This window comes from Schistocerca piceifrons, chromosome 11, assembly GCF_021461385.2.
Source record: "Schistocerca piceifrons isolate TAMUIC-IGC-003096 chromosome 11, iqSchPice1.1, whole genome shotgun sequence".
In the NCBI taxonomy this organism is placed as follows: Eukaryota; Metazoa; Arthropoda; class Insecta; order Orthoptera; family Acrididae; genus Schistocerca; species Schistocerca piceifrons.
Genome location: NC_060148.1, coordinates 24,221,884 through 24,236,595, shown reverse-complemented (window position 1 = coordinate 24,236,595; position 14,712 = coordinate 24,221,884). Strand labels below are relative to the sequence as shown.

At 42.2% G+C, this 14,712-nt stretch overlaps 1 protein-coding gene across 1 annotated transcript in view; it reads right to left on the bottom strand.

Annotated features, from left to right (window-relative positions):
- The window catches only part of LOC124720249 (ankyrin repeat domain-containing protein 23-like), a 101,405-nt gene that overhangs the window by 43,425 nt on the left and 43,268 nt on the right, over positions 1-14,712 (bottom strand). Inside the window, exon 2 of the mRNA XM_047245568.1 lies at positions 6,340-6,916. Coding sequence (XP_047101524.1) covers positions 6,340-6,905 — 566 coding nt within the window. The 5' untranslated portion in view covers positions 6,906-6,916. The remainder of the gene's footprint in view (positions 1-6,339; positions 6,917-14,712) is intronic.

The window sequence follows — 14,712 nt, the reverse complement described above, 5'->3', positions numbered from 1 at the left end:
CACACTTATTTGAACTTGCAATGTTGAAAATGTTGGTGCTGAACTGGGAATCTAACTTGGATATCTCTTTCTGCCATTTTGAACATTTTTCGGACAATACAGTTCCATCGTTTTGTTGGGTCCCCAACATTCCATAGTTATCCAGGTTTCAATGAAAGGGGAAGGTCTGGTTTTAAACACTGGTTGGGTACAAAAATTTTTGCTGTGTGATTTCAAGTTGTAGCATTCGCACTGCAAGTAATATGTGGAAAGCAATTATGATTTTTAGCATTTGTGCATGCAATGTCAACAATAACAATTCGTGCCAATTTTGACCCTGAAACAGGCAGAGAACTTTTTATCCTATCATTTCAGATTTATAAATTCCAGTCCTAGTGGCTGGTGGAAAAGTATTTGACAGGTGTGTAGCCAGTGGTGATAGCATATACAGGGTTAAGAGTCCCAGTCAGCACAGAACTTTTCCTCGCATAATTTCTAGTTCAGACATGAGCATATCTCACTGGTGGTGAAATAAACCGACATTGTGTATCTATATGTGGCTAGAAAACAACATGATATATGCTGGGTTCAAAACGCAGCAGGGGAATACTTTGGTGTATAATCATTTCAGTTTCATCATCCCTCTAGCGGTGAAAAATTTCGATACATAAAATTATAACAGTTTATTGTGCTTCATTCACAATCCCTACCCAAAACAAAACTTTATGCCCCATCATATCAAGTTTGAAAAAGTGCATATGATGTCACATGCAGTTACAATGATAGTTAAGATCTGTAGTGACCGGATTGGAGTCCTGGATCGCAGTCCAATACAAAAGCATGTAGTTTGAAGCTGAATCTTGCTTTTTGAAATCTCATTTATTGTAATTCACTTCAGTTTACAAGCACTGAGGACCGTCATCTCTGGTAAAGGGCTTTCTGATATTTACATTACTGTGGTATTGGTTTTCATATGGACGATAATAGACAAAGTGCAAGAAAGTTATGTGGCTGCATACAAACCAGGTGGAACGCAGTTCAGGAAATTTGGCTGCTTCTGAGCATGTTAACACATGCATATAAATTTGACAGGCACGACATTCGTCTGATTGTCAAACATTTCGTATTGTAATTAATGTGATACTTTGATCATCAGACATCGTTCAAAGCCTGTCTTAAAACTGGTCTTTGAAAGGTACAGCTACAAAATGGTTGACAGCGTGTTTCAAATTGAGCTGGAGAAGGAATTCAGTACAGCGGGCAGTAAGGCAGGGTGAACCTCGTGATTTGACAACAGAAAGAGGCTGTGGTTGTGCAACAGTTACGTGTCATAACAGTATTACCACATTCGTCTAAATTTCATTCATTAAATATGGTTGACAGGAATTTAAGTATTTTTCAAGTGAGCATCCTCACTTTGTAAGCACACATGAAACCATGGGGTAGTTGAAGTAAGCTGTGTCATTCCCCAGTGATGGAAAAACACACACTAATGTGTGTGTGTGTGGGGGGGGGGTGATGAGCAATGTTTGTGATTGATGATGTAAGTTGTGCTGTGAACTTGCTACTGAAATAAAATTATGTTTTGTCCTCCACATACAGTAGGTGTGAATGGTAAATTCCGTAAGAATTTGATGTCTATCTAGAAGGGCTGGCATGGATACAAGGGGGAGTAGGATGAACATGGGATAGTGAGACATCCTCCCCAAAAAATGGGAAAACACTGTATCACTTCACTGTGTGAAGTGGACACTGTATGAAGTAAAAAATAATTCTGCTTACACGTGGTTTTATACATCTTATTTTAATTATTGTTAAAATCATAGGCACCTGTCGTGTATAAAATTTGAGTGTGACACTTTGTATAATTTTGAGAGGTTGGGGGGGGGGGGGGGGGTTGAGTGGAATCATTGAAAGACAGAGGCAGTTCCAGAACCAAACATTGTGTATCTGTCTGTAAGTGACACCCAATAGTGTGGGAAGTATGAGGCAGTGAACTAGGTGAAGATCACGACAAGAATCTATTATACATCATGAAGAGAATTTTTAAAATGTACACAAAGATTACTGCTAGTAAAAAGATTCCCGTTAACAAAAATTTTTTCAAACATAAGAGCTTGAGTAATTTCCCACAGCGTGCATAACGAGTTTGGAATAATATAATGTTTTAAATTTTTTTCAAGAATGTAAACAATTGTAATATGTTTGTTGTTTAAACAAGGAATTTTGATGTTAATCTTTATTGAATAAAAGAGAAAGACACTGAATGATTTACAACACTGGCTCTATGTTCATTACAATTGGTTCAGGGAATGCACAGTGTCATCTCGAACACAAGATTTCTGATATGTCAAATAGCACATAAAATACTACATCATCAATCATCAATCATCATCTAAGACTGATTATGCCTTTCAGTGTTCAGTCTGGAGCATAGCCCCCCTTATACAGTTCCTCCATGATCCCCTATTCAGTGCTAACATTGGTGCCTCTTCTGATGTTAAACCTATTACTTCAAAATCATTCTTAACTGAATCCAGGTACCTTCTCCTCGGTCTGCCCCGACTCCTCCTACCCTCTACTGCTGAATCCATGAGTCTCTTGGGTAACCTTGCTTCCCCCATGCGTGTAACATGACCCCACCATCTAAGCCGGTTCGCCCTGACTGCTATATCTATAGAGTTCATTCCCAGTTTTTCTTTGATTTCCTCATTGTGGACACCCTCCTGCCCTTGTTCCCATCTACTAGTACCTGCAATCATCCTAGCTACTTTCACATCCGTAACCTCAACCTTGTTGATAAGGTAACCTGAATCCACCCAGCTTTCACTCCCATACAACAAAGTTGGTCGAAAGATTGAACGGTGCACAGATAACATAATCTTGGTACTGACTTCCTTCTTGCAGAAGAGAATAGATCATAGCTGAGCACTCACTGCATTAGCTTTGCTACATCTCGCTTCCAGTTCTTTCACTATGTTGCCATCCTGTGAGAATATGCATCCTAAGTACTTGAAACCGTCCACCTGTTCTAACTTTGTTCCTCCTATTTGGCACTCAATCCGTTTATATTTCTTTCCCACTGACATTACTTTCGTTTTGGAGATGCTAATCTTCATACCATAGTCCTAACATTTCTGATCTAGCTCTGAAATATTACTTTGCAAACTTTCAATCGAATCTGCCATCACAACTAAGTCATCCGCATATGCAAGACTGCTTATTTTGTGTTCACATATCTTAATCTCACCCAGCCAGTCTATTGTTTTCAACATATGATCCACAAATAATAAGAACAACAGTGGAGACAGGTTGCAGCCTTGTCCTACCCCTGAAACTACTCTGAACCATGAACCCAACGCCTCCTATTCCATAATCATGTAGAACAGACAATAACTTCCTCCTAGGAACCCGGTCATATGCCTTTTCTAGATCTATAAAGCATAGATACAATTCCCTGTTCCACTCATAACACTTCTCCATTATTTGCCGTAAGCTAAACATATATGGTCCTGACAACCTCTAAGAGGCCTAAACCCACACTGATTTTCGTCCAATTGGTCCTCAACTAATACTCGCACTTTCCTTTCAACAATACCTGAGAAGATTTTACCCACAACGCTGATTAAAGAGATACCTCTGTAGTTGTTACAATCTTTTCTGTTTCCATGTTTAAAGATTGGTGTGATTACTACTTTTGTCCAGTCTGATGGAACCTGTCCCGACTCCCAGGCCATTTCAATTATCCTGTGTAGCCATTTAAGACCTGACATTCCACTGTATTTGATGAGTTCCGACTTAATTTCATCCACCCCAGCTGCTTTATTGCACTGCAATCTATTGACCATTTTCTCCACTTCCTCAAACGTGATCCTATTTCCATCATCATTCCTATCCCATTCTACCTCGAAATCTGAAACATTACTGATCGTATTTTCACCTACATTGAGCAACTCTTCAAAATATTCCCTCCATCTGCCCAAGGCATCCACAGGATTCACCAGCAGTTTTCCTGACCTGTCCAAAATACTTGTCATTTCCTTCTTAGCTTCCTTTCAAAGACTGCTAATTACACTCCAGAATGGTTTTCCAGCAGCTTGACCCAATGTCTCCAACCTGTTTCCAAAGTCTTCCCAAGATTTCTTCTTGGATGCTGCAATTATCTGTTTGGCTTTGTTTCTTTCTTCAACATAACTTTCTCTGTCTACCTGGGTTCTGGTATGTAGCCATTTTTGATACGCCTTCTTTTTCCTTTTACAGGCTGCCTTGACTGTATCATTCCACCAAGCTGTTTGCTTCCTCCTACTTTTACACACTACTGTTCCAAGACATTCTTTAGCCACTTCTAGTACTGCGTCCCTGTACCTTGTCCATTCCTTTTCCAATGACTGTAATTGACTACATTCAACTAACTGGTACCTTTCTGAGATCGCTGTTATGTACTCTTGCTTGATTTCATTACCGTGAAGTTTCTCCACTCTTATCCTCCTACATATGGACCTGACCTCCTGCACTTTCGGCCTCACAATCCCAATTTCACTGCAGATTAAATAATGATCAGTGTCATCAAAGAATCCCCTGAATACACGTGTGTCCCTCACAGCCTTCCTGAATTCCTGATCTGTTATCATATAGTCAATGACAGATCTGGTTCCCCTGCCTTCCCAAGTATACCGGTGAATGTTCTTATGTTTCAAAAAGGAGTTTGTGATTACTAAGCCCATACTGGCACAGAAATCCAAGAGTTGTTTCCCGTTCCTGTTGGCCTCCATATCCTCTCCAAATTTACCCATAACCTTTTCATACCCTTCTGTTCGATTTCCAATCCTAGCGTTAGAATCACCCATGAGCAGAACACTGAAATACTGCATAAGTATTAAAATCTAAATGAAAAATAAATTATCATTTATTAGTGTTAGTGGCTATTAGACTTGTATGAACATATGTAACTGTAAGATGGTGCAGAAAAATGGTAACTCTGGTCGCACAGCCACTTTAAGCATCACAGACTATCAGAGGTGGAACAGCAACAACAATGGATGGGATAGATAATGTCATAAGGTGTGCCACAGGAGAATGGAAGCCTGTAGTGTTCACTGGGTGGCTATAGTAAAGCCATAGATCCACTGAAACACACACACACACACACACACACACACACACACACACACACACACACACACACACACACACAGGGGTGGACACCTGTTCGTCGAATACACAGTAAGGCACGGTATTCTGTGTGTCACAGAAGGGAACGTATCCAAGCACTGCGTGAGCTTTATGTAATGCTGAGTACAGAGGCGAACAAAATGAGGTGGGAAGATTTAATTTTATGGGACCAGCTGGAACTGCTGGTAGGTCTGGCCTGTGATGCTGCGAGGTGGTCTCAGTCTGCAAGAGGTGTGAGCAGCCAGACACTGGAGCACCGATGCTTACTTCACCTGGTTTTCTGAACATCTTCCATACAAGCCCTCCCAGCAGAGCATTCTTTTATATTATGTGCCTTTAGAGCAATTAACATCTTCCGTGTACTGTCTGGATTTGGAGAGAACTAAGAATTATCTTGGAATAGTTACTGGCATATGGCTTGCACGTGGAAAGAAAGTGACAGACAACTATGTAACAGCCAAAGCTGTAATACTAAGGTGTGAATAACGATTACTCGGATAGTCTCCTTTACTACACAAAGAAAATTCCACAGGTCAACATCAGCAATATAAAATTGTAGATAAGTTGCCGCCCTCCTCTAATCATTCTGCAGTACACTACCTTGCTCGAGGTGTCGATTGTAAGTGACTTTGTCATCATCTTCATGCAGTGTGGCACTATTCAAAGGTGTCTCATTGTCATCAGCCACAGAACCAATGGACAACTTTAGAGACCACTTCATGGGAACAGGGCTACAGCAACCCGTACAGGCTGCCAGTTGCAAACTACACCCATCACTGTGTCTGAGCCTGTGCTGGGCAATACAGCTTTGTGTCCACAGCAGTCTGCCTCATGCTCTATTCACACAGTGAGTGTACCCTCTGTCATGACAGTTGATGCTAAAACCTAAACAACCACTTTCTGTATACATGTAGTTTAATATAATGCCCACAAACTGGCTCTTTGATGGCTTTTGTTAGCTAACATACCTGGTAATGAACACTGTTCAGTTTAGGGGTTCGCTGAAACTGCTACACGAGGGTAATGATAGCATTGTGAGCTATCGTGAAATGACTGTCTATGATGGTGTATTTTACAGCAGACACACGTCTACGAAAATTCAGTGGGAAAAATTATACAGTTGGAAATACACACACCTAGAACCGAGAGACACTAATCAGTGGGATCAGTGGGTTGTCTCACACTTACCTGGTTTGTGGTGGTGGATCGTACAGCAACCGGCTCACTTCGATCAAGTCTTCCGGCTGCTTCCGCATGGCATCTGCCCACCCCTGAGTGGCCATCACCTCGAAGGGACAGGTCTTAATAAATTCGATGGCGGCTCGCCTGAGGTCACTGCAGGAGTGGCGGACTGCGAGGACGGCAGCGGCCGCCGCGGTCTCGACGGTCAGCTGAGCGGCCACCTGCCGCTCGCACTCCGCCTTCAGCCCCGACGCCCCGTATTTATCTGCTGCAGCCAGCAGCTGGGGGGCCGTGCCGGGCAGCTGGGGGGCCCGCTGGGTGTACAGGTAGGAGACCAGCTGCCTCAGCACCGGGCCCCCGAGGTCGGCAATCCTCACCACGCCGGTGCTCGCCTCGAGGGTGTCGTGGGCGAACATGGCCGCGAACACAGGGCTCCTGTCCGCCAGGACGGCCCTGTGCACCACCAGCCGAGTCTCACCTGCCTCGAGTATCACCATGGCGTCGTCCCCGGCGTCCAACAGGTCCCCCAGGTCCACAGCCACCGTCTCTGTGATGTCCTTAACTGCTTCCATTGCGGACGATTCTGAAACACGGCAACACGGAGCAGCCCTTTCAGCATACAGGTGACTGATAATACTTCTACGAGTGACAGCCACATCTGTCTCCAGCGACAGTTGATAAATACAGGGTGAGTCACCTAACGTCACCGCTGGATATATTTCGTAAACCACATCAAGTACTGACGAATCAATTCCACAGACCGAACGTGAGGAGAGGGGCTAGTGTAATTGATTACTACAAACCATACAAAAACGCACGGAAGTATGCTTTTTAACACAAACCTACGTTTTTTTTTAAAATGGAACCCCGTTAGTTTTGTTAGCACATTTGAACATACAAACAAATATGTAATCAGTGCCGTTTGTTGCATTCTAAAATGTTAATTACATCCGGAGATATTGTAACCTAAACTTGACGCTTGAATACCACTCCTCTGTTGTTCAATCGTCTGTATCGGAGAGCACCGAATTACGTAGGGATCCAAAGGGAACAGTGATGGACCATAGGTACAGAAGAGACTGGAACAGCACATTACGTCCACACGCTGACACCTTTTTATTGGTCTTTTTCACTGACACACATGTACATTACCATGAGGGGTGAGGTACACGTACACACGTGGTTTCCGTTTTCAATTGCGGAGTGGAATAGTGTGTCCCGACATGTCAGGCCAATAGATGTTCAATGTGGTGGCCATCATTTGCTGCACACAATTGCAATCTCTGGCGTAATGAATGTCGTACACGCCGCATTACACCTGGTGTAATGTCGCCGCAGGCTGCCACAATACGTTGTTTCATATCCTCTGGGTTGTAGGCACATCACGGTACACATTCTCCTTTGACGTATCCTACAGAAAGAAGTCCAGAAATGTAAGATCAGGAGAACGGGCTGGCCAATTTATGCGTCCTCCACGTCCTATGAAACGCCCGTCGAACATCCTGTCAAGGGCCAGCCTAGTGTTAATTGCAGAATGTGCAGGTGCACCATCATGCTGATACCACATACGTCGACGCGTTTCCAGTGGGGACATTTTCGAGGAACGTTGGCAGATCATTCTGTAGAAACGCGATGTATGTTGCAGCTGTTTGGGCCCCTGCAATGAAGTGGGGACAATGTTTCAAGCGTCAACTTTAGGTTACAATATCTCCGTATGTAATTAACATTTTACAATGCAACAAACGGCACTGATTACGTATTTGTTTATATGTTCAGATGTGCTAACAAAACTAACGGGGTTCCATTAAAAAAAACAACGTAGGATTGTGTTAAAAAACATACTTCCGTGCATTTTTGTATGGTTTGTATTAATTACACTAGCCCCTCTCCTCACGTTCGGTGTGTGGAATCGGTTCGTCAGTATTTGATGTGGTTTACGAAATATATCCAGCGGTAACGTTAGGTGACTCACCGTGTACAGTCCATCCTTAGTCGGTTCCAGCAGTATCACACCCTTTCTGTCCGACTGATGCCATTGGTGAATAACAGCAGATCTTTAATAATACCATTTTCAAGCTTTACCTTTTCTTTCGGCATATTTCATTTGGAGAACAAGCTCCAGAAGCGGCAAGGACATTATTTCCATCTTTTTTTCTACAGTGCAATGTTATTTGGTATGGAAATGGTTTGAAATAGACGTCTACCAAAATACTAAATAGGCTGTACAGAACTATAGTATTACTCTATTCAACGAGATGTTCTCTTTACTTCTCCTGTTATTCAAGAAAACAACACTGTTTTATGACCTGAATCTGTATTATTCGTCATTTAACAAGCAGTCATGCGTGTACCCTTGCAGGAGTTGCTTCACACAGGGGATGAAGCCCGTGCGTCGGGAGACTGACGTGCGTTCACAGTGAAAGGTCGTGAAGTGGGTTCAGCCGAGTACGTAGTTCAAATTGTCATCCACCAGGGTACAGTAGCGGACAGACACATTCAACAAACAGTGAATTGTACTGTTTATTTCTTGAAGGATTTTTCTTTTATGGTTGTACAGTTTTGTGTATGTTTTTAGTAGTGTGGATGATGTGTGAATGTGGTCTAAAGTAAATATGTAGATCACTGTTATAGTGACAAACGCCGTACGAAGTAACGTGAGAAATTTTTAATACACTGTGAATTAAGACGGGGAATTTTGTATTATAGTGTGTCAAGTATGTTTATGGTAAAGGGAAGCTAATTTCAGTGTAAATGTAAACAGTTAATAATGTAAAGTATAAATAAAGTATCAGAATGTCAAATATTTTGGAAAAAAGTACAGTTCGAGTGTGTTGTTTATTGATTTGTTAGTCATGAAAAAAGCGCGCTAACACAGGAGAATAATATTTTTGTATTGGCCTTAATGCAGACTGAGCAATCACAACAGAGTATTCTTCACGCATCTCTTCTCTTGCAAATGGAGAATGCTTACACCAATCCAAGAAGTCAGATCCCAGCCTTTCAATGGTACGGTCGTGTGTAGTATGAGCTCCGAAGGAAGTAGTCGTTTGCCAGTTTCATGTCTGCATGTGCTACATGTCTCAAAAGTGCTTTACAGTGAAGGTAAATAAATTCATTCATAGCGGCATCAACGAGCAGCAATACGGCAGGGCAGCGCTACCAACTTACACGACAAGCGGGGACCCTGAAACTGGGACGGCGGCAGACGGAGGAGGTCTGACACTCAGTTTCTGCACGCCGAGGCTGCAGCATTCGACGAAAGATGAGTTTGTTAGAACTGTTTTGTGTGTGTGTGTGTGTGTGTGTGTGTGTGTGTGTGTGTGTGTGTGTGTGTGTGTGTGTGTGTGTGTGTGCGCGCGCGCGAGCGAGCTGCAGACTGAGTAACATGGTAAGTGATAAAGATTTTGTAAATACGAAAAAAGAAGGATTCTCATTCAGTGGAAGTGCTTCACAAACTAGCACGCTTGAACAGAGAGGAGTAGATGTTAAAGTAAAAGAGGAGGTTTTTGAGGATGTTTCTTTGTTATTTACGGACGGTGAAGTAGACTTTGCTTCAAGTACGTCAGTTGATGTAACTAGTGGAGACAATGAAGATCCTGAAAGTCACATTAAGCCGGCCAGAGTGGCCGAGCGGTTCTAGGCCCTACAGTCTGGATCCGCGCGACCGCTACGGTCGCAGGTTCGAATCCTGCCTCGGGCATCTATGTGTGTGATTTCCTTAGGTTAGTTAGGTTTAAGTAGTTCTAAGTTCTAGGGGACTGATGACCACAGCAGTTAAGTCCCATAGTGCTCAGAGCAATTTGAAAAAAAGTCACATTACGCATGAAATTGGTAAAAATCAATTGCATGATGACAATATTGGTAGTGTTACTGAATCAAATGTGGATACCAAATTCGGAATGGTACCGAAGGAAAATGATACACAGGGAACAGTAAAGCAGAAAATAGAACAAAGAGGATATGTTTGCAGCATTAATGGATTCTATGAAAGATGGACATACTAATTTGGCTGAAACAACTGATCAGAACATCAATGGAAAACTTGAAAAGCAGACTGCGGTTTTAAAATATATGTGGGAAAATGATCTGAAGTCGTTAGAAAGTAAAGTGGATGGCAAAATTTCTGAAGTTGAGAATAACTGCCAACAATCCACTAGAACTGTAGAAAAAGAATTAACAGATGCCTTGAAAAAAGTTGCTATTGGAAACAAACAAAGGGCAGATGTGATAAAAGATAGAGTGCAGAAAGTAGGTCAAAACAACGGCGGTAGTGTGTGTGTGTGTGTGTGTGTGTGTGTGTGTGTGTGTGTGTGTGTTTTAAGATCACAAACTCTTAGGCAGTAAAATCAGTTCTGAATATGCCAAATGTATGACTGAAGTAAGAAGTGTGTCCGACTGAATGGGCGAGACAGAAGAAAATGTTCTTCAGCTAAATAACCAGGTAGAAGAGGTTGAAAATAAGTCTGGTGAGCACAGCAGTAGATTATGCCAAGTTGAAACTAACCTCAGATATGGAACAAAGAGTAGTGGGTGTAGTTTTGTAGCAGCATTATCTGAAATATATGTCGCTAACAGGCAGTTTTGATTCAACAGAAAATGTACATTCAAAAGAATTTTGGAATGACTTCGAAGGAGTTCTACCTAGTTTGTGGCCAGACAGACAAAAAATAGGGTTCATTACCTCTCAATTCTAGGAAGAGGCTAGAATTTGGGGGGTTATTGCTACTAAACAGTACGATATTCTATATATATTTAAAGAGGCGTTTTTTAAAGAATTTTGGGGCAAGCAAAAACAAATGAAGTTGCTAAATAGCTTCTGGGCTAGGGAAAGGTTTAATCCCAGGAAGGAAAGCTTAAGAAAGTTTGCGTTAAAGTGGACGACAAACTTTTCATATTTAAACAACAAAGCCGAGACAGAAGAAATTGTTATGGGCCTGGAAGGTAAATTGCCCATGAACTGGCGAAACAAAATTATTGCAGCGCCTAGGGATGACGTTTATAAATTCATTGCTGTTTGGAGAGAGTTGACAAGTTGTTCCATGAGGAGGAGCATGCAAATCGTAACATCAGACCACCAAATAATGCAGAACCGCGGCAGAATGCAAACGTTAACAGAATTGGTGTGAACCCCGTTAACAGCGGCAGGTGGCGCTACCCAGCAAATGACAGGCGAAATAATGGGGAGCAGGTGCTCAATTATCGGCCGTATTCTCCGGTGCGAGAGGATGATGATGCGCCAAGGTGACAGCAAATGGTGGTAAACTTAAGAAATGGTACAGAATCCGTTAAACTAAATGCCGTCTGTGAAAGGGCTAGCGTTTACAAGATGGGAAGTAGTAATTTGAACCCGCTAGCAAAACCCTTTGTACGTGTTAGAACTAAACAGACAGGGACTGTGAGTGAGGAGCAGAAGAAGGTAGTAACAACAGACGAAACGAGCTATATGCACACATCTGTACATTTAACGGAGGTCTAGGAGATTTTTTGGACAGACACAAAATAAGCACTGTATTGCAGACGAAACGGGTGATGAATTAGCGGAGAACGTCCTTAGCAACCAAGTTGAAGTCTAGTCATGTTCTGGGGAAGGAATAAGTACAGAAGCTGCAGAATTATAAGAGATTGGTGATGTCAGTATAGAAGAAATACTATTGTCTATAAATGACATTTGTGAGGCTATAAGGGAGAGGCAGGAAAATTGTGACCAAAATGGCGGTCAGCCAACTAATCATGAAAGAGAGAGAGAGAGAGAGAGAGAGAGAGAGAGAGAGAGAGATTGGGGGGGTGGGTGGGGAAGGAGAACACGGAGAATGGCGAAACGCCGGAAAAAAATTTTTGAGCTGTCATTAGTGAACAGAATAAATAGTATGGGGGAGAAAAGTGATGTGGGTAATTCTGCAAAAATCTGTGTAATTTCTGGAAACATGGAAGATTTCGATAGAAGAGAGGTTGTGAACGATTTTTTGGAGCAGGGTTCTGACACCAGCAATGAAGGGAAGGTGTTGAGTCAGCCAGTAATCAGTCTGCAAGTGTGGAACGAAGAAGTGCAGTGCTTGGCAGATAGTGGCAGTGGTTTACGTGCTGTGGGTAAAAGTTTGTTAGGATCGTTGCCAAATAGAAATGAAGTTGTAATAATGCCAGTAACGGGGCTGCAGATAATTGTAGCTACAGGAAAAGTTGAAAACCTGTTAAACAGGAAGTTCTGTTGCGATTGAAAATAAATCGTGTACTCCATGACTTCCTTATAATCGCTGATCGATGTATAAAAATGCCAATTGGCGTAGATTTCTTTAACCAGTACAAAGGGAGATTAAGTTTTAATGAAAATGTATTTTTTGAAAGTAATAGAAAATGACTTAACATTTAAACTAGTTGCCCATCCAGCGGAAATAGTAATTTTATTTCCTCAAAAATGTGAAGGCACGTTTTCACAAACTCACTTTGGACTAAAAAAAGGAAAAAGAACCAAATGTGCAGGACTAGTGGTGTTTACGCTGACCCCCCCCCCCCCCCCCCCCCACACACACACACACACACACACTTAGCGTTAAATGAATGTTGCTTTCGTTCTGTAGAATTTTACTCCTTGTTTTCCACATGGCTAATTTGCGTAACAGAAAAAAATGTTACGCGCAGAAAATTCTTTCTACATCTACATCCATACTCCGCAAGCCACCTGACGGTGTGTGGCGGAGGGTACCCTGAGTACCTCTATCGGTTCTCCCTTCTATTCCAGTCTCGTATTGTTCGTGGAAAGAAGGATTGTCGGTATGCTTCTGTGTGGGCTCTAATCTCTCTGATTTTATCCTCACGGTCTCTTCACGAGACGTACGAGGGAGCAATATACTGCTGGACTCTTCGGTGAAGGTATGTTCTCGAACTTAAACAAAAGCCCGTACCGAGCTACTGACCGTCTCTCCTGCAGAGTCTTCCACTGGAGTTTATCTATCATCTCCGTAACGCGCTAACAGTTTCGCAAACCGTCGACTTTTACACGCATGTTCGGCACAAACTGTTCTCCTGGTTCACCGATGACATTGCAATTCTGTCAGAGACAGCAAAGGACTTGGAAGAGCAGTTGAACGGAATGGACAGTGTCTTGAAAGGAGGGTATAAGATGAACATCAACAAAAGCAAAACGAGGATGATGGAGTGTAGTCGATTGAAGTCAGGTGATGCTGAGGGAATTAGATTAGGAAATGAGACACTTAAAGTAGGAAAGGAGTTTTGCTCTTTGGGGAGCAAAATAACTGATGATGGTCGAAGTAGAGAGAATATAAAATGTAGACTGGCAATGGCAAGGAAAGCGTTTCTGAAGAATAGAAATTTGTTGACATCGAGTATAGATTTAAGTGTCAGGAAGTCGTTTCTCAAAGTATTTGTGTGGAGTGTAGCCATGTATGGGAGTGAAACACGGACGATAAATAGTTTAGACAAGAAGAGAAAAGAAGCTTTCGAAATGTGGTGCTACAGAAGAATGCTGAAGATTAGATGGGTAGATCACATGACTAATGAGGAGGTGCTGAATAGGATTGAGGAGAAGAGGAGTTTGCGGTAGAACTTGATTAGAAGAAGGGACCGGTTGGTAGGGCATGTTCTGAGACATCAAGGGATCACCAATTTAGTATTGGAGGGCAGCGTGGAGGGTAAAAATCGTAGAGGGAGACCAAGAGATGAATACACTAAGCAGATTCAGAAGGATGTAGGCTGCAGTAGGTAGTGGGAGATGAAGAAACTTGCACAGGATAGAGTAGCATGGAGATCTGCATCAAACCAGTCTCAGGACTGAAGACCACAACAACAACAACAACAACAACTAGGAAAATCTTGTTTCGCTAGCTGTCGATAACTCAAGAAATTAGTACCAATGGAGTCAAAAAAAATAAGAAGGGAAGTATAAGTACTGATATATCGCCAAATATAAAGTTCCCTGTGTTTACGAATTAGCAAAATATTCTCCTTGTGTGCTATCATTCGCCAACCTTTCGTTTCGATGTCTCGAGCGGTTTAGGAGATACGAGAGATGTTGCGCGTATTTCATTCTCGCGGGCGTGAGACTGGAAGTGAGCGCGCTACATAGGATCCGTTTTCTCGAGATCGGAGGCAGATAGAGACCTCCTCCCAAGTCTAAACAAAAATTCAGCATGTTGGCTAAATTTCAAACGCAACAACATATGGTTTAACCAAACGGAAAATCATAGCGACCCTTATTTTTCATTGCAGGCTTTTCGAAGTTTGCGTAGCGTCTTACTATAATGTGTATATCGAAATAAGTATGACAATTAGCGAGATTATGGGCACTTGGCCAGGAAGCTGCCATATAACGCTACAAGCAAGTAAAAAATGAAATATTTTTACTGAGTAGTTTCTGCAAAATCG